This window comes from Lipotes vexillifer, unplaced genomic scaffold, assembly GCF_000442215.2.
Source record: "Lipotes vexillifer unplaced genomic scaffold, Lipotes_vexillifer_v1.1 scaffold219, whole genome shotgun sequence".
In the NCBI taxonomy this organism is placed as follows: domain Eukaryota; kingdom Metazoa; phylum Chordata; class Mammalia; order Artiodactyla; family Lipotidae; genus Lipotes; species Lipotes vexillifer.
The window spans coordinates 196243-215438 of record NW_006769244.1 but is presented as its reverse complement, the minus strand read 5'-3'; the positions used below and the strand labels follow the sequence as shown (position 1 = coordinate 215438).

The 19196-nt window shown below is 42.3% G+C and overlaps 1 protein-coding gene across 3 annotated transcripts in view; it reads right to left on the bottom strand.

Annotated features, from left to right (window-relative positions):
- The window catches only part of CLGN (calmegin), a 45151-nt gene extending 41220 nt beyond the window's left edge, over positions 1–3931 (bottom strand). The window contains exons 1-2 of one of the 3 annotated variants that reach the window (XM_007445527.1): positions 3760–3931; positions 853–964 (exon numbers count right to left, since the gene is read on the bottom strand). Coding sequence is in view for 1 of the 3 variants with exons in the window: in XM_007445525.1 (XP_007445587.1) it covers positions 2600–2630 (31 nt within the window). In the remaining 2 variants the exon portion in view is untranslated. Of the gene's footprint in view, positions 1–852; positions 965–2599; positions 2635–3759 lie in introns of those variants that run through there. The other 2 variants (XM_007445526.1, XM_007445525.1) reach the window with 2 other exon arrangements.
- Positions 3932–19196: the final 15265 nt, after the last annotated feature.

Below are 19196 nucleotides of genomic sequence, written 5' to 3'. Positions count from 1 at the left end.
ACAAGGTTAAATATTTTGTTAATATGTTCCATCCTTTAGACATCCATTTGTTTCTGTGGGCTTTATATTTTAAAAGCTATATTTTGATGTGTATCCAAATTATATTTTATGCACATATATCTAGTTAGCTGGTTTAATGGCGTTTAAAATCTTTCCAGCAAAGATTTTAAAGCAGCTTAAGGCTACATAAAAATATAAAAACTAACAACTTCATTGTATTACCTTATACTCCTATGAGACTTTAAAATTTTATAGTGTTCACAGAAATTTCAGAGTACTTAAGAAGATACCTGCATTTCTTAGTTACAAAACTCAAGGATAAACAGTAAGGCTTACTATTGACTATAATTATCACATGCTACATAATGTAAATGTTTCTAGGTATCACCTTTCCTTAACAAAATCATCTAGAAAGAATGTATCCATGAACTGTTAGTACTTTTAACTTCCTATGGTAGCCACAACAATGACCCCCCCAAAGATGTCCACACCCTATTCCTTGGGTCCTGTGAGCATGACCTCACATAGCAAAGGGGGCCTTTTAGATGGAATTAAGGTTGTTAATTAGCTGACCCTAAAATAGGGACAGTATTCTGTATTATGCAAGTGGGCCCAACATAATCACATGGGCACTTAAAAGTGGAAGAGGAAGTCAGTGAAAGAGGGCAGAAGAGATTTGAAGAGTGAGAGGGACTCCGCCCACCATAGAGATCTGGAAGATGGAGGAAGGGGGGGCATGAGCCAAGGAATGTAGGTGGTCTCTAGAAGCTGAAAACAACTCTCAGCTGACAGTCAACAAGGAAACAGGAACCTCAGTCCTACAACCAAAAGGAATTGAATTCTGCAACCAACCTGAATGAGCAAGGAAGCGGAATCTCCCCAGAGCTTCTAGTAAGGAATGATGCCTTGCCAACACCTTGATGTTAGCTCGGTGAGACCTGTGTCAGACTTCTGACCTATAGAACTGTGAGAAAATAAATTTGTGCTGCATTTAGCTGCGAAGTTTGGTATGGCAACAATGAAAAACTAATACTTTTATCATTCTTGCACTTGATTCTAGCTTCTTTGAAACAGTTCTACCAACCACGTCTCAGCTGGTAAATGCAATAGCATTTTTCAGTCCTACTGCCTACTGCTCTCTCTTGACCTTGCTACTGCCTCCTTGAAGCCCTCTCCTCCCGTGGCTTCTATGATGCTATTCCTGATTCTTGATTCTCTTCGTTTGCTCTGCCACCTTCACGGGCTCTTTCTCTAATCACCTGTAAATGTTGCTGTTCGTTAGGGTTCTGTCCCCAGACTTTCTCCTTACATTTCATATACTCTTGACTTCTACCTATAAAAGCTAGCTAAAAACTCCCAAATGTTATCTCCACAGCACAGAGGCCACTCTTTAGCTTCAAATCACTATCCGTCTTCAAGGATGTACCAAAGCCTCCATTAATTTGAGGCTGGTCTTTCCTCCCAAACCTGTTCTCTATCTCCTCAATTCCCTTCTCCCATTAACTTCACCTCCGGTCAACCAAATTAGCCAAGTTGCTTTGCCACTATCTTAAGACTATTCTTTCTCATTGATATCCTGTATCATTGGTAACTAAGTGCATTTGGATATTTCTTGAATGTATCTTTCTATATCCATGCCACAGCCTTAATTTGGGAATCCATGGTTTCCGAAAAGGATCAGTAAACTTTGACTTTGCTTCTTCACTTCCAGCCTTCCCAATCAATCTATCTGCCACCTTCTCTCCAGCATGAATTTTCTAAAAAAGAACAAGTCTTACTTTATTACCTATTTATAAAAATGTTCAATAGTTGTCTGTAGCTCTCAGTATAAATTCTGCCCTTTTAAGACTCATTTCTTACTCTTAACACTCACCTATTAACACATTCATGCCTTATATACACTATTTCTTATAACTGAAATGCCTTTCTGCTATTCGGTTTTAATGGCTGACTGAGGACTCACCAACACCACTATGGCTCAAAAGTAGTGTTTGAAAAATCACTATTTAAAGTTTTAGGTGTCATGCAGCTTCAGGAGCTCAACTACAAAATAATATAATAGAAAGTACACTGAGCTTGGCACCATGGCACCAAGTTTACTGTTCTGTTATTAAAAAGGGAAGGGCTTCAAACTGTTCTAAACCTTTTTTTTCATTTGTCAAGTTTAAGGGTTAACCTGGATGATCTAAAGTTCCATTGTAGCTTTGTAGTTAAGAGCACTAAAACTTATTAGGTACTGAAAACAAGCAATAAGGTCAATTTATAGCACAGTTCAGCTTCTACGGATCCATTAACATGCATCATTCACACACAATAATTAACTTTATTAACTAGATAAAGACTATCTTCGGAAGGATTTAGAGATAAGGTCTAAACTCAAACCAATTAGATATAAAGACAAAACTGTAAACTGAAAAGTCAAACAACTACCAAAAGGAGGGCTACCAAGAGTGATTAAAAGACCTAGAGTGATGTAAAAATTTTAAAGCAAGCAAATTCAGAAGGCTAGATCAGGGTTTTGATGGCTTTTATGCATCAAAAAGCTTCAGTATAAAATAACTCTCTTCTAATTAGAGAGGTCTTCCCATGGCCACTCGATTTACTTTCTCCCTTCTGAGCTTTGTTGCCATTTGCTTTTTAAAAATTCTACAGTGATTTTTTAAACATTTTTATTGGAATATAATTGCTTTACAATGGTGTTAGCTTCTGCTTTATAACAAAGAGAATCAGTTATACATATACATATATCCCCATATCTCTTCCCTCTTGCGTCTCCCTCCCAATCCCACCCCTCTAGGTGGTCACAAAGCACCGAGCTGATCTCCCTGTGCTATGCGGCTGCTTCCCACGAGCTATCTGTTTTACGTTTGGTAGTGTATATATGTCCATGCCACTTCGTCCCAGCTTACCCTTCCCCCTCCCCGTGTCCTCAGGTCCATTCTCTAGTAGGTCTGCATCTTTATTCCCGTCCGGCCCCAAGGTTCTTCACGACCTTTTTTTTTTTTTTTAGATTCCATCCTCTTTGTCTCTCAGGCACATGCTATAAATAAAATCAGCTCAAGTATCTGATCATTGGTAACAGGCTTTCGGCGATAAGGAGTCTCGAGTCCTCAGGGCTTCGTGGGATTCAACACAACCCTCTAGGGCCCTCCCTATCCGCGCGCACCGGGCTCCAGGCATCGCCTCAAGGGAGCGGCCGGGAGTCACAGGACACACCTCTGTGAGGGTTAGGACCGGTCCCTTCGCCTTTACAGAGGCGGGGAGGGCGTAAGCTGAGCCTATTTTGGTTTGGTTCGCGTTTTTGTGAGAAGTAGCCGGAGGAGTGAGCAGCGCCGAGAGGCTAGGGCCCCTTCTCCATCCCTCGCGAGCGCGCACCGGGGATGGAGCGTGGAACGGGGCTGAAATGGCAACCGCTGGAATAACGGACTCGGCTCCCTGGGGCCCCTTAACCGTCGGGGACAGGCCGGGCTGAGTGGGACACCTGGCCTTCCCCGCGCCAGCCCCCCCTCCGGACACAGCAGTTCCGGAGAACCCAACGGACGCGGAGGTGGCCTCAACGCCCGCCGCCCGGGCCGGCCTTCCCACTCCCGAGGCCGGGAGAGCCCGCCCAAAATCCTCAATGACTGCATCCCCATCCCCGAACTCAACACCCACCCCCTCACTGGCCCCTACCTGTTCCTTCTGGCGGCTCGCCAAAGAAAGGGGTGCGGCCCAGGAACCCCCGCCCCGAGGGAAGAAGCCAGGACTCAGATTCCTCACCCCAGGCCGTGGGCAAAGGGACGCGGGAAAGTGGCTTACTGCCCACGCACCTGCCTTGCGGGCCCGTTTTCGGCAGTGGCAGCTCAGATGTCCGAGTCGCTGCCACTTGGTCCCCGCGTCTCCCTAGAGCAATCCCGCCGGCGGCCGCCCAGCAGCGACTGCTAACTGCGCATGCGCGTGCGGCCGTGGGCGGGGAGAAGGCGGCGGCCCAAGGAAAGTGCCGCGCGCACCTGCACCGAGGGGCTCAACGGCCGCAGAGGGGCGCAGCTGGGCGAGGCAGGCGCAGTCGGGCACACCCTCCCGACCACTCGCCGCGCCGCCGCAGCCGGCCAATCGTTCCGTGGATCCGGCTCCGGAGCTGGCCTGGAATTCCTCCTTATCCTTATCGTTATCCATCCGAAGACTTTTCCCTCTCGCAGAGCGCCTGCCCTCTGCAAACTTTGAGGTTCTGCTTCCTAATGCGCATAATTAGGTCCTGAATTTTGAGTAAATCACATTTGAGCAGCGTCCAGTTAGTACCCCAGGCCTTTCATAGAGTTCTAGATGTTCTGATGAGACGTCATTGTGGTGGGCAGGGAAGCTTACTATTTCGTGACAGTGTATGATATAGACATGTTAAATGTTAACGTAATAAATGTACTACACGGTTTCTTTTAAATGCAGTCTCACCAAAACAACAAAATTTTGCTTAATGGAGAAATATTTTGCACTGTTTCCGTTTTTATATTTAAATTTAAATTACTTAAAATAAAATATTCAGTTCCTCAGTTGCACTAACTACATTTCAAGTGCTTGACAGCCACCGGGCTAAAGGCTACCATATTGGACAGCATGGGTCTACAGCACCAGCTATGAGCTTATTAGAAACGCAGGGTCCCAGGACTCACCCCAGACCTACTGATTCAGAATCTGTACTTTAATAAGATTCACAGGTGATTGGTGTGCATGTTAAAATTTGAGAAGCACCATCATAGACCCTTTTAATTGTTTTATCTTTCTCAGCATTGACTTTACTGTAGTTCAAGTCTTTATTGCCTCTAGATGCACTGTTATAATTGTCTCTTAAATAGTCCCTCACCTCCAATCTATGTTTAATCTTCTGGAAACACTGCTCAAAGACTTTAAATGATTCCCGGGATGCTCACCGAATAAAGTCTAAACGCTTGCCTTAATATAGGAGATCCGATACAATATGGCCACGACCTGACTTTTCCACCTTATTTCATTCACTAAACACCTCTGGTAATGAGAAGCAAGCTGAGATAGTCATACTTTCTTACATTTAATACTTACCATGTGTCACTCACTGTGCTGTGTGAAAGGTAAACAAACACAGATAAAGCCAGATTCCTGCTCTAAATAACTGACAATCAGGATGCAAGGTATAGGGGAAAGGAGCATATATTTAAACAACTAGGGGTTTCCCTGGTGGCGCAGTGGTTAAGAATCCGCCTGCCATTGCAGGAGACAAGGGTTCCAGCCCTGGTCTGGGAAGATCCCACATGCTGCGGAGCAACGAAGCCCGTGCCACAGCTATTGAGCCTGTGCTCTAGAGCCCGCATGCCACAACTACTGAGCCCACACGCCCAGAGCCCGTGCTCCACAATAGGAGAAGCCGCCGCAATGAGAAGCCGGCGCACCCCAACGAAGAGCAGCCCCCGCTTGCCACAACTAGAGAAAGCCCACGTACGGCAACGAAGGCCCAACATAGCCAAAAATAAATAAATAAATTTATGTTAAAAAATCAGTTAAAAAAACAACTAACTATAAAATAATTGTTAAAATGGAATTATCCTTAAGTGTCACAGGCAAAGGGAGGCAGGAATGATTCTTTTTTTTGAATGATTAATTCTTAGGGAAGATTGAAGTGTCAGGGAGGGAAGTGGGAAGGGTTTCAGAGAAAAGGGAATATTTGAAAACTTGAAGAAGGTATAGAATTTTGCATACAGCAGAGGGCAGGGAAGGGTATTCCTGACTAAGAAAACTACAACATAAATGCATAAGCATAAACTAGTATGGCGCAGTGAGGGGAAAGCAAGTGATTCACTCGGGGGGTAGAAAGAAGGGGAAAAAGCATTGCGTTTAAGTACTGGCCCACTTTAAACTTATTATTCACTTATTTGTATACCCAGTGTGGTTCCAAAGAAAGAATATTTGAAGCAGTTGGTAGGAGATGAAGCTAAAAAGGTAAGTACATTTCAGATTACACCCCTCCATGTATGCTTTGCAATAATCAAATTATATGCTTTGCAATAATCAAATTAAACTCCTGTGAGTGGTTCCTCGACTCCTTAGTTTTATGGTGAAATATTTCAACATTACTAAGAGTATTGATGACCTAAAACAAATAGACTGTCAGTTATTTCTCCACAAAAAAAAAAAAAAAAAAATGAGTTTATTTGGTATCAGCAGAGAACTGTAATTCGGAGTCTATAACCATGGCAAGTTTCCCCAAAAAAAAAAAAAAAAAAAAATGAGTTTATTTGGTATCAGCAGAGAACTGTAATTCGGAGTCTATAACCATGGCAAGTCACTGCAAGTCACTACACAGCAAAGGAAGGAGCTCTCTTTTACAGAGGGGAAAAGGAAGTTGGGAGGGCTATAGTAAACAAAGAGGCCATGGCTTTTCATTGGCTGAGTCCTTGACATTAAAGAAGAGGAGTCTTTCTTTTTCCTTTTGGGCTCTGCCAGCATCTCAGGGCATGAGAGCTCCCCCTTCTGGTCACTTCTGTTTGATTGAGGTTTCTGTTTATTAATTTTTTTTTAAGTATGTAAAAGTTTGAAAGACAATAATAAAAACGAACATCCATGAACCCACTACTACCTTAGCCTTAGATATGCTGTTTCCTTCCAAGATCAAATTCTCCTTCCTGGGCTTCCCTGGTGGCGCAGTGGTTGAGAGTCCACCTGCCGATGCAGGGGACATGGGTTCGTGCCCCGGTCCGGGAAGATCCCACATGCCACGGAGCGGCTGGGCCCGTGAGCCATGGCCGCTGAGCCTGCGCGTCCGGAGCCTGTTGCTCTGCAACGGGAGAGGCCACAACAGTGAGAGGCCCTCGTAACACAAAAAAAAAAAAAAAAAAAAATTCCCCTTCCTCCCGTTTTGAGTTTTGTATTAATTGTTGCTTTTCTTTAAGGTTTTACCACTTTTGCAAGCTGATGCACATTTGGTGTTTAGACATTAATAAATAATATATGTATTTTCCTGTACTTGCTTCTTTTGCTCAATTTATGTTTTGAAAGTCATCCATATCAGTAAGTCAAGCTCTAGTTCATTCATTATTATTACTGTAAAATGTCCCACTCTTTTGAATATACAACAACATTTTAATCTCTTCTACTGTTGAAAAATTATTTTTAAATGCTATCAAGAATATATTCTGGTACATGTTTCCTAGTAAACATGTTCAGAAGTTTTCCTAGGATATAGATGGTGGTAGGGATGTTATTTTAAATATTTAACAAGCTATAAGGCATGGGTATTCATCAGTGAGAAGAGAAGCTGGCCATAAGCCATTGATAAGGCTGCACACCAATTTCAGCCCTGACTAGTAGGAGAGTTGCTAGGACGTAGGAAAGGCATAGGTTTCATCATGGAAGTGATTGAATGTATACTTCACATCCCCCCAAAGGGAAGTGTGTGTTCATTCCTACAGCTCCACATCCTCACCAAATGTCTGATTTCCTAAGTTAAAATTTCTGAATGGTATGAAATGGTATCTTGTGTTCTTAACTTGCATTTCCTTGATTGCTCATGAAGTGTTTCTATGCTTGTTCAACACGTGCTGTGCTTGGCCTTAGAGTCTACCTGGCTGATATTTATATAGCTACACCAACTTTCTTTTGGTTTGGGTTGCTGGTATATATTTTTCCATCCTTTTCCTTCCGACATTTCTATGTCTTTAAAAAATTTTAAGTGTGTCTCTTGTAAACATCATCAAACAGGGTTTTGTTTTTATATCCAGTCAGGAAATAATTTAATTTCTTTTTTGGAGCATTTACTATAATTAGTGATATCATTATGCATTATTTGACTATTATTATAGTAGTTAGACTAGAGATTTCAACATGAATCCTTGACTTATTACAGCTTAATACAAATTCTTACAACCTCACTTCTCAATAGTGCTACAAGTTGAGTACACTTAACTCCATTTATCCCCTCTCCTACCTTATCCTGAAATTGTTGTTATGCATTTTGTTCTGCATATTTTATTTTTTATAAATTTATTTATTTGTTTATTTATTTTTGGCTGTGTTGGGTCTTCGTTTCTGTGCGAGGGCTCTCTCTAGTTGCGGCAAGTGCGGGCCTCTCACTATCGCGGCCTCTCCTGTTGCGGAGCACAGGCTCCAGATGCGCAGGCTCAGTAGTTGTGGCTCACGGGCCTAGTTGCTCCACGGCATGTGGGATCCTCCCAGACCAGGGCTCGAACCCGTGTCCCCTGCATTAGAAGGCAGATTCTCAACCACTGCGCCACCAGGGAAGCCCCCTGTTCTACATATTTTAAATTCCACAAGACATTTCAATTATTGTCTTGAACAGCCCACGCTTGGATCCTGGACACTGCTGACTTAGAGGCTCCATGCTCTTTTGCAGGCATACTCCCACAAGGCTTTCTGTGAATATATGCACACATATACTCTCTCACTTGGTTGGGGATAAGGGTGCTTTCCTTCCAACAAGATGCTCCACAATGATCCCTCTCTCTACTAAGTCAACGGCTGGGGAGCGTCTCTACCTGAAAATTGCTGAAGTGCTGGACCAACAAAATGTCTGTAAAAGATTACACATCTTTTTTTTGGAAATAAATTACACATCTTTTTGTAAGTAGCTTGACAATTTTAAATTTCATATTTGGAAAGGGAATAGTTAAGTTGAAGTTAATGGAAGCATCAAAAGTGCCAAATAATGTTGGCTCAGTCATTTTTTATATACTCTCATAGGTTATTATTTTGTAAGATGATGCATTTAATGTAGACTTTTATGAACTTACAATTAAAATAACTTATGCAGCTAAAAAAAAATATCATGCCAGATGGAAAGGGGCAGGAGAGAGGGAGAGAAATTGCTAAGCGAAGAGGGAACATCTGTGAAGTAGCCTGAAGGCACACAGCTACAAGTGGCAAAGGTACCTGAGTCTGCTGTGGCTACAGTGAACACTGAAGGTCACCTGAAGAGGGTCACCTGCAAGGCAGGAGAATCCTAGCAACAAGAGGCTGCGTTGAGGGCAGAGGCGGGGTGGGGGAGAGGCTCAGGTAGCAGGGAATGGAAAGTAAGGAGATCCCAATAGACCCTCAGAAGCAGCCATGAAAGACCCAGCCTTGGATGTCTGCCACACAGAAGCATCTTCCAGAGAAACTGAAACCATCATGCTGCCATCACACAAGGAAACCTCTGCCTCTCCAACTCCTTCTCATCCCGCTACCATAGGGGTATAGACCAAGGACCGGGGAGGGGTGCAGCAGATTTTCCGAAGATGACTTTAACAGCATCTCCCATAGCAAATGCCCTTCTACAACACGACCCTGCCAGTCACTCGTCAGGAGGGAAAGTCAATTTCTCCACTCCCCGGTGTCTGGGTGAGCCCTGTGACTGCTGTGACCAGTAGGCTACAGCAGAAGTAATGCAGTAGCAGTTTGGGCTGGAGTCTTAAGTGGCCTGGCAGCTTCCACTTTCTGCCTTTTGAAAGGTAGTTGCCTTGTGAAAAAGCACACCTTTGCTAAGATCACCATGCTGTGAGAAGCCCAAACCACCTGGAGAGGCCTCAGAGGATGAGCCACCGCGTGGAAGATGAGACAGATGCCTGGGTAAGGGGGACCTCTCGGGAGCTCCTCCAGCCCCGAGCACCCCAGCTGACACCACGCAGATCACAAACTGCCCAGCAGAGCCCTTTTTGAACTTGATTACTAACTTGAGAGTTAAAGTGATTTTTTAAGCCTCTAAGGTTAAGGAAGTTTTACACCAAACAAGGGGAAAAATGTCTGAAAACAGACCAGTTTCTTTTCCTGCCTTTGCATTTCCTAGAACCACAAGTCTAGTCTGTCCCTGTCCAGTAGGGAAATGACGAGAAAGCTTTTAATTAACTATGAGATTAAATTTTTTTAGAAGAACAGAATAGGTATTTAAAAACTGGAATAAGACTTGTTGAATAACCAAAAGTGACCAAAAGATACTTAGAGTAAGTCTTCAATATTACTATGAACGTCTACGGTTATCAGAAAAGAGTTCCGATAGAAGACGTATGGGCAATAATTGGAAAAATAAAAAGTTGTTCATATTTATGGCCCAGCAAGTTGAATTGCTTGAATAAATCAGTTACACGTGTGTATAAAAAGGTATTCATCTTTAAAACTTTTTTGAAAAAGGAATTGATCGTTTCTATATTCTCAACTGAATTGAGTACTGTATGCTTCCTACCATTTCAGTTTTCTTACTTTTGTATTCCCACTGTACAAATTCTTTCAATTTTTCAAAATGTTATACATACAAAAGAAAAACATGTGGTACATAGGCAAGCTCTGCAGCATAATGTGAAATGCATACAGTGGAGAAATGGAGTTGCCATGTCCTGGAATGGTGAAGAGGAGAGGGGCAGGTTAGGGGGTGGGGAATCAATATTTCTGGTAAGAGTAATATTGACATCCCAGTGAAAGTGTTGAATAGGCGGTTGAATATATCATTCTGGGTCAGAACTAGAGATATAAATTTGAGAGCTGTCAGAATTTGGTATTTAAAGCCATGTGATTGGATGGGATCATGTTGGGAGTGGGTGTAGAGAGTGGAAAGTTACAAGGAGTGAGCTCTGGGGAATTCCAATATTTCAAACTCAAGAAACCGAGGAAACCGAGAGAGCTAAGCTAAGAACATATTTCAAGGAGAGTGTAACAGTGACAAAAAAGGCAGATAGATAAAGCTTTTCAGCGTAATAATAAAAAGCCATCGCACCCATAATCCTGAAAGTCATCATTCACACATTATTGGTGAAAGCAGCAGCCACTTGATCTCCAGGGCCTTGATTCCAGTAGGTACTTCATCCCAGTCAACAACAGGTGATAACTGAGAGAACTTCTGCCAATGCCTATCAGCTGGAGACTTCCAGTATCCGCCCCCCCCCTGCCCCACCACCACCACCAGAAGGTATCCCACTGGCAGTGTGGTAGGTTATCACTGTGTTTAACCCCAAGTAGGGAAAATAAGCAATTCCAGATTCTCTTCCCCGAGAATGTTTCCTGGGTGATGCAGCCACCCCAGGGGCTCCTAGCCATCTGCTAGCTACCTCCCACACCTGCCACCACTGACAATACCGGACCTGCTGCTGCTGCCTGAACACCTGACACTCCAGTGAGGGCTGGTAGTTTGGTGGAAGAACCACCGAAAGCAGCATAACACTACCTTTTTGCACCCTCTAATCTGGCACAATTGCCTCCCACTGGCAAAACGTAATGAGAGCACAGCCGGCCAGGGCATCTGGGACAAGTAACAGACTTCTGGCTTTGATCATGACAAAGAGAATTTAGAAGGGCATATAAAGACTGTCAGCAGCATTTTGGAAAGTCCGGGAACAAGGCAAACTAAGCAGCGTATTATAAGGGACATATATAAATTGATAAAAACTGTATTCTAATAAGCACACAATTCAGGAATTGATGTTTTTATCAATTTATGCAAAGGCATTGAGTAACGCTCTAGTTTTTCATTCCTTCAGATAAGTACTCAGAAGTGGAATTACTGCATCACATGGTAGTTCTGTTTTCAGTATTTTGAAGACCCTCCATACTGTTTTCCATAGTGGCTGCACCAACTTACATTCCCACCAATAGTGCACAAGGGTTGCCTTTTCTCCACACCCTCACCAACACTTGTTTAGATGGCTTCCTGTCTTACTCAGAATAAAAGTCATAACTCTTACTATGGTCTCCATGATCTCATCCTCCTACAACTCCCTTCCTGTTCGTGTTGTCCTCCTGGCTTTTTCTCAAACATATCAAGATGATCCCACCACAGGGCCTTTGCACTTGCTTTTCTTGTTGCCTGGAAAACTCTTCCCACAGCTATCCACATAAAATGCTTCCTCACTTCATTCAGGAATCTACTCGAATATGCCTTTCTCAGAGAATCCTTCTCTGACAACTCTATCTAAAATAGCACTTTCTCTCTCCTGCCCCTGCCAATACCTGACATCATACAGCAATTACATCACTCATGTTTGTTGTTTATTTCCCCTAACCAGAATGTAAGCCCCATGAAAGCAAGGGTTTAAAAAAAAATTATTTGCATAGTTCCTACAACATGAATAGGTACTTTTAAAATTCATTCACTCAACAAATATTTAGCATACATATTATATGTTAGACATTTTTCAAGATTCTGAGGACACAGTAGTGAATCAAACAGGCAAAAACAGGAAAAAAAAATCCTCACTTCATGAAGCTTACATATTTGTTGAACAAATTATTAATACTACTGAGCTTACAAAAAGAAATTAAAAGATTAAAAATTATTTATCTACACATAAAAATTAATTTTAAAGTAGGTAAAGAATAAAGCACTAGGTGGTGGCTATCTTTCTAATAAACATTCCCAAATTTTCATTGATAAGAATTATAACTAAAGATCAAATTTTTAAAACATTGGGATTATTTTGGTGTTTTATAAAAATCAGTACTTCATAAGTCAGAAAGAGAAAAACAAATATCATAGGCTAACACATATATATGGAATCTAAAAAGAAAAATGGTTCTGAAGAACATAGAGGCAGGACAGGAATAAAGACGCAGATGTAGAGAATGGACTTGAGCACACGGGAAGGGGGAAGGGTAAGTTGGGACAAAGTGAGAGAGTGGCATGGACATATATATACACTACCAAATGTAAAATAGATAGCTAGTGGGAAGCAGCTGCATAGCACAAGGAGATCAGCTCGGCTGTTTGTGACCACCTAGAGGGGTGGGATGGGGAGTGGGGGAGGGAGGGAGACGCAAGAGGGAAGAGCTATGGGAACATATGTAAATGTATAACTGATTCACTTTGTTATACAGCAGAAACTAACACACCATTGTAAAGCAATTATACTCCAATAAAGATGTTAAAAAAAAATCACTACTTCAGAAACTAAATGAAATTTGTTGATGTAAGAACATCTCATTACAGTACTAGAATTGATTTCCTAATTATTTTAGAACTAGTTTCCATAGAAACACATACATAGAAAATGAAAAACCTGTTTTATCTGCTCTTTTAAGAGTAGTGTCTTCTAAGGAACCATATCTCATTTTCTGAACTTGAACATACAAATGATGGGAATATAAACACTGGGAAGAACCAAACTTCTTTATCCTATGGTCATAACTGAAAAACACATCAAAATGACTGTATGTACCCCAAAGTCTACCGTTTCATTATAAGAAGGCACCATTAAAATGCCTTCTGAGGTTACCCATCTAAATTGCCTTCCAAAATTACTGTAAGAAGTTACCATTTTGCTTTCTAATTACGAGTAACGGTTTATTTTTTGTTATAAGAGTGCACGTTGTTAATTGTTCTAAAATAAATAAAAACACATTTGGATAATATTCTTTATAGAAAATGTCGAATAAAAGTGTATAAATGATTGAAGATTAGTCGTATAAATCAGATAAATTAATATACGTTTCTGATCTTTCAAACAAATGGGGTAAAATGTTGATAGTGTGTACATGACAAAATTTAGTAGTAAGGGACTAAAACAATTTTAACATTAATGAGAGGGATGACATAAACATTAGAAGATTAAAGCCACTTCTAAACTTGACAGTCCATGCTACTACCAAGATTACTGTGTGCACCCTGAGTCATATATAAATATGTTTAATAAGAAGAATGAAAATTTAACCGAAAGCAACCTAAGAATAATCTTGGAAGAATGAGTTAATATATTTGCAGGGTTCCTACGTCTTAAATTCAAAATTCAACCATATAAACGCTAAAATGTTCACTACAGACTAGAGTTGAAAGAGAAAATACAGGAAACCTAGTTAACTTTGAATTTCAGATAAACAATAATGTCTTCAGTATAAATACATCCGATGCAGTTTTTATACTTCAAACTTATGCACTGTTCATCTGAAATTCAAATTTAACTGGTCAACCTCTTTTTTTTTTTTTATTTTTTTTGCGGTACGCAGGCCTCTCACTGTTGTGGCCTCTCCCGTTGCGGAGCACAGGCTCCGGACGCGCAGGCTCAGCGGCCATGGCTCACGGGCCCAGCCGCTCCGCGGCATGTGGGATCTTGCCGGACCGGGGCACGAACCCGTGTCCCCTGCATTGGCAGGCGGACTCTCAACCACTGCGCCACCAGGGAAGCCCTCAACCTTTATTTTTATTTGCCAAATTGGCAACCCTACAGACAGCAATAAACTAAAAACCTTGGTGCGATTCAAAGTGGTAACGCACACGCTCCATTTGAGAAAGTTCAGGTGCTAAACCAGCGCTCTTAATTGTTGATCACGTCTCCGTCATCTCATCCCTTTTCAGCTTCGAAAACAAATACTTTAGGGAGCCTTCCAGTGTGGCTTAAAACTATAACGTAGGACACGAAAGAGGAGAGATTTGCTGGCTGTGTAAGAGTTCCTTAAGTCAGACCTTCACATTTCCCTGAAAACGACGGGGAAGAAAACGACGAAGTGTGGGGAAAGGTGGGCACAGAAGGGGCCCCTGAACCTCTGAGAGAAAAGGAGCCCGCAGACGCAAGAGAGGACCGGGCAGCCGCGCACACCAACCGTTGGCGCGCGCGCCCGGCGGCGGTCACGGCCACCCGGTGGACCAGGGACGCCCGTTACGGTTTAACGGCCAGCGGACAAGGGCGTGGTGTGTGTGTGTGGGGGGAGGGTGCCCTACATTTGAAAGCTCCTAGTACCTCTCTTCCCTTCTCTCCGACCCGGCCTCCTCAGTCATCCCGGAGCCCCGAAGCCTGGGAGGCGAGAAGAAAGCGAGAGAAGTCAGCCGCCGCTTACTGTTGTGAGTCATCCTGGAGATGCAGAAGCAGGAGAAACTAAAGAGCAAGACGGCGACGAGCGCGGTCAGCAAGTTCACATGCCTGGTCCTTATGGAGCTGACTCGACGGACTGCAACTGACAGCGCGACGCGAAGAGCAGAGCGGCAGCGCTCACGCTGCCTGCCGACGATGGACACGCACTGCGCCTGCGCCCCGCTCCCCGGCGTCGCGGGGTGGGGGACCCCTCGGGTGGGGGGACCCCCTCCCTCCCCCTCGAACCGCTTGCCAGGGCTGCTGGTTATTAAAAGAGAGAAACTATGGGAAAGCTCCCCACTGCTGGGCTCGAGGTGAGTGCTCAATAACTTTATTGTCCTGTAGTAGGAAGTGACATTTGTGCCAGACTCTGGGATAAACAGTTTGCATATATGATCTCGTTAAGTCCTCACAACATCTGTCTTTTTTTTAAAGGTGTGAAATGAAGATACCAATAACATCTACCTAATATGCTATGATTATCTTCATTTTATACTTAAAAAAAAGGGGGGGGCTTCCCTGGTGGCGCAGTGGTTGAGAGTCCGCCTGCCGATGCAAGGGACGCGGGTTCGTGCCCCGGTCCGGGAAGATCCCACGTGCCGTGGAGCGGCTGGGCCCGTGAGCCATGGCCGCTGAGCCTGCGCGTCTGGAGCCTGTGGTCCACAATGGGAGAGGCCACAACAGTGAGAGGCCCACGTACCGCAAAATAATAATAATAATAATAATAATAAAGCTTGTGTTTCCTTATTAATTTTCTGTTTGGATGATCTGTCCATTGGTGTAAGTGAGGTGTTAAACTCCCCCACTATTACTGTGTTACTGTCAATTTCCTCTTTTATAGCTGTTAGCAGTTGCCTTATGTATTGAGGTGCTCCTATGTTGGATGCATACGTTTATAATTGTTATATTTTCTCCTTGGATTGATCCCTTGATCATTATGTAGTGTCCTTCCTTGTCTCTTGTAGCATTCTTTATTTTAAAGTCTATTTTATCTGATATGAGTATTGCTACTCCAGCTTTCTTTTGATTTCCATTTGCCTGGAATATCTTTTTCCATCCCCTCACTTTCAGTCTGTGTGTGTCCCTAGTCCTGAAGTGGGTCTCTACATTGTAGACAGCATATATATGGGTCTGTTTCTTTGTCTATTCAGTCAGTCTGTGTCTTTTGGTTGGGGCATTTAATCCGTTTACATTCAAGGTTATTATTGATACGTATGTTCCTATTACATTTTCTTAATTGTTTTGGGTTTGTTTTGTGGGTCTTTTTCTTCTCTTCTGTTTCCCGCTTAGAGAAGTTTCTTTAGCATTTGTTGTAAAGCTGCTTTGGTGGTGCTGAATTCCCTTAGCTTTTGCTTATCTGAAAAGCTTTTGACTTCTCCATTGAATGAAATCCTTGCTGGGAAGAGTAATCTTGGTTGTAGGTTTATCTGTTTCATCACTTTAAGTATATCCTGCCACTCCCTTCTTGCCCTGCAGAGTTTCCACTGCAAAATCAGCCGATAACCTTATGGGTATTCCTTTGTATGTTATTTTTTGTTTTTCCCTTCCTGATTTTAATATTTTTTCTTTGAATTTAATTTTTGTTAGTTTGATTAATATGTGTCTTGGTGTGTTTTTCCTAGGGTTTATCCTGTATGGGACTCTGTGCTTCCTGGACTTGGGTGACTATTTCCTTTCCCATTTTAGGCAAGTTTTCAACTATAATCTCTTCAAATATTTTCTCAGACCCTTTCTTTTTCTCTTCTTCTTCTGGGACCCCTATAATTAGAATGTTGGTGCATTTAGTGTTGTCCCAGGGGTCTCTGAGATTGTCTTCAATTCTTTTCACTTTATTCTGCTCCTCCGCAGTTATTGCCACCATTTTGTCTTCCAGCTCACTTATTTGTTCTTCTGCCTCAGTTATTCTGCTATTGATTCCTTCTAGTGTACTTTTTATTTCATTTATTGTGTTATTCATCTGTTTATTCCTTTGTTCTTCTAGATCTTTGTTAAACATTTCTTGTATTTTCTCAATCCATGCCTCCACTTTATTTCCGAGATTCTGGATCATCTTTACTATCATTACTCTGAATTCTTTTTCAGGTAGATTGCCTATTTCCTCTTCATTTATTTGGTCTTATAGGTTTTAACCTTGCTCCTTCATCTGTGACATATTTTTTTGCCGTCTCATTTTTTTTTTTTTTTTTTAATGAGTGGGATTGTGTTCCTGTCTTACCAGTTGTTTGGCCTGAGGCTTCCAACACTGGGGTTTGTAGGCTATTGGGTAGAGCTGGGTTTTGGTGCTGAGATGAGGAACTCCGTGAGACCTCACTCCGATGAATATTCCCTGGGGTCTGAGGTTCTCTGTTAATCCAGTGGTTTGGACTCAGAGCTCCCACTGCAGGAGCTTCGGCCTGACCCTGGGCTCGTGAACCAAGGTCCTGCAAGCCGCCGGTTCACTTTGGGGTTCCTCCCCTCTTCTTGGTCTTCAGAGTCTCCCATCAGCGGCCATCAGGCGCCCTAGTTGTGGGGAGATGCTAACTCCGTGTCTTTCCACACAGCCATCTTGACTCCGCCTCTCATCAGGAACTTTTTGAGTCCCAAAATCCCAGTGGTCGCCACGAGGTGGCAGTATTATATTTCATTCAAAGCCTCCAATTTGCATGTATTGTGGTGTCAGAAACTTTTAAAATTATGTATGAATGTGTGAGAATCGTAGGGTCTCAGCAGAATCCTTGGGCCACTACCCATTACATATTTTTCATAGCTTGCCAAATATTCCTGTAAGGTGTTGTGTCTCCTTTTTATTGACAGAGTCCTGGAGGGGGAGTAATTTATTGTTTACCATTTATAAAACACCTCTGGTGGCCCAAAGTTATTTTTAGAAATTTCACTGACTTCACTAAGCTCTAAATCTTTTTAATTTAATCTACTATCTTTATTTTCCAAGCATTGTTTTGCTTACCAATGTGTATGTGTCCTATTTTTTAATTAATTTTTTTTGTAGTATAATTGCTTAGCAATGTTGTGTTAGTTTGTGCTGTACAGCAAAGTGAATCAGTTATACGTATACAGATATCCTTTCATATATACACTTCTATGTATAAAATAGGTAACTAATGAGAACCTACTGTATAGCACAGGGAACTCTACTCAATGCTCTGTGGTGACCTAAATGGGAAGGAAATCTAAAAAATAAGCTCTAAATCTTAACTAGATTGATTCAGCTAGTCATACGTGCCATGACAGCTCTCAAATCTCCTGAGTTTCTCCAAGGTGGGGAATGATCATAATATAATCAGTATAATGAATTAATTTTGATGGTGATCATATCTAAGTCCACTCTCACCAAATTGTAGCAGTGAGCTGGGGAGGTCAGATGTCCTTGGAGAAGGACCATAAATATATTACACATTCCTTCTCATGCACAAGCAAACCGATCTCATTCTGAGAATGAGATCAAGAAGATAGCATAGCTGAAAAGGGAACCCTCCCACACTGTTGGTGGAAATGTTAATTGGTGCAGCCACTATGCAAAACAGTCTGGAGGTTCCTTAAAAAACTAAAAATAGAACTACCATATGATCCAGCAGTTCTACTCCTGGGCATATATCCAGAAAAGTCTGGAAAAAAAAGTTACATGCACCCCAATGTTCATAGCAGCACTATTTACAATAGCCAAGACATGGAAGTAACCTAATGTCCAACGACAGATGAATGAATAAAGAAGATGTGGCACACATAGACAATGGAATATGACTCAGCCATAAAAAAGAATGAACTAATGCCATCTGCAGCAACATGGATGGACCTAGAGATGATCACACTAAGTGAAGTAAATCAGACAGAGAAAGACAAATATCATATGATATCACTTATATGTGGAATCTAAAAAAAAAAGAAACAAATCAACTTAGTTGCAAAACAGAAACAGACTCACAGACATAGAAGACAAATTTATGTTTACCAAAGGAGAAAGGGGAGGGGGAATAAATTAGGAGTCTGGGATTAATAGATACATACCACTATATATAAAATAGATAAACAACAAGGATTTACTGTATAGCCCATGGAACCATATTGAATAATAGCCTATAATGGAAACAACTCTGAAGCTGTACACCTGAAGCTAACACCATATTGTAAATCAACTATAGTTAAGTAAGTTTAAAAAAAAGAAGGGGGCTTCCCTGGTGGCGCAGTGGTTGAGAATCTGCCTGCCAATGCAGACAACACGGGTTCGAGCCCTGGTCTGGGAAGATCCCACATGCCATGGAGCAACTGGGCCCGTGAGCCACAATTACTGAGCCTGCGCGTCTGGAGCCTGTGCTCCGCAACAACAGAGGCCGCGATAGTGAGAGGCCTGCGCACCGCGATGAAGAGTGACCCCCACTTGCCACAACTAGAGAAAGCCCATGCACAGAAATGAAGACCCAACACAGCCATAAATAA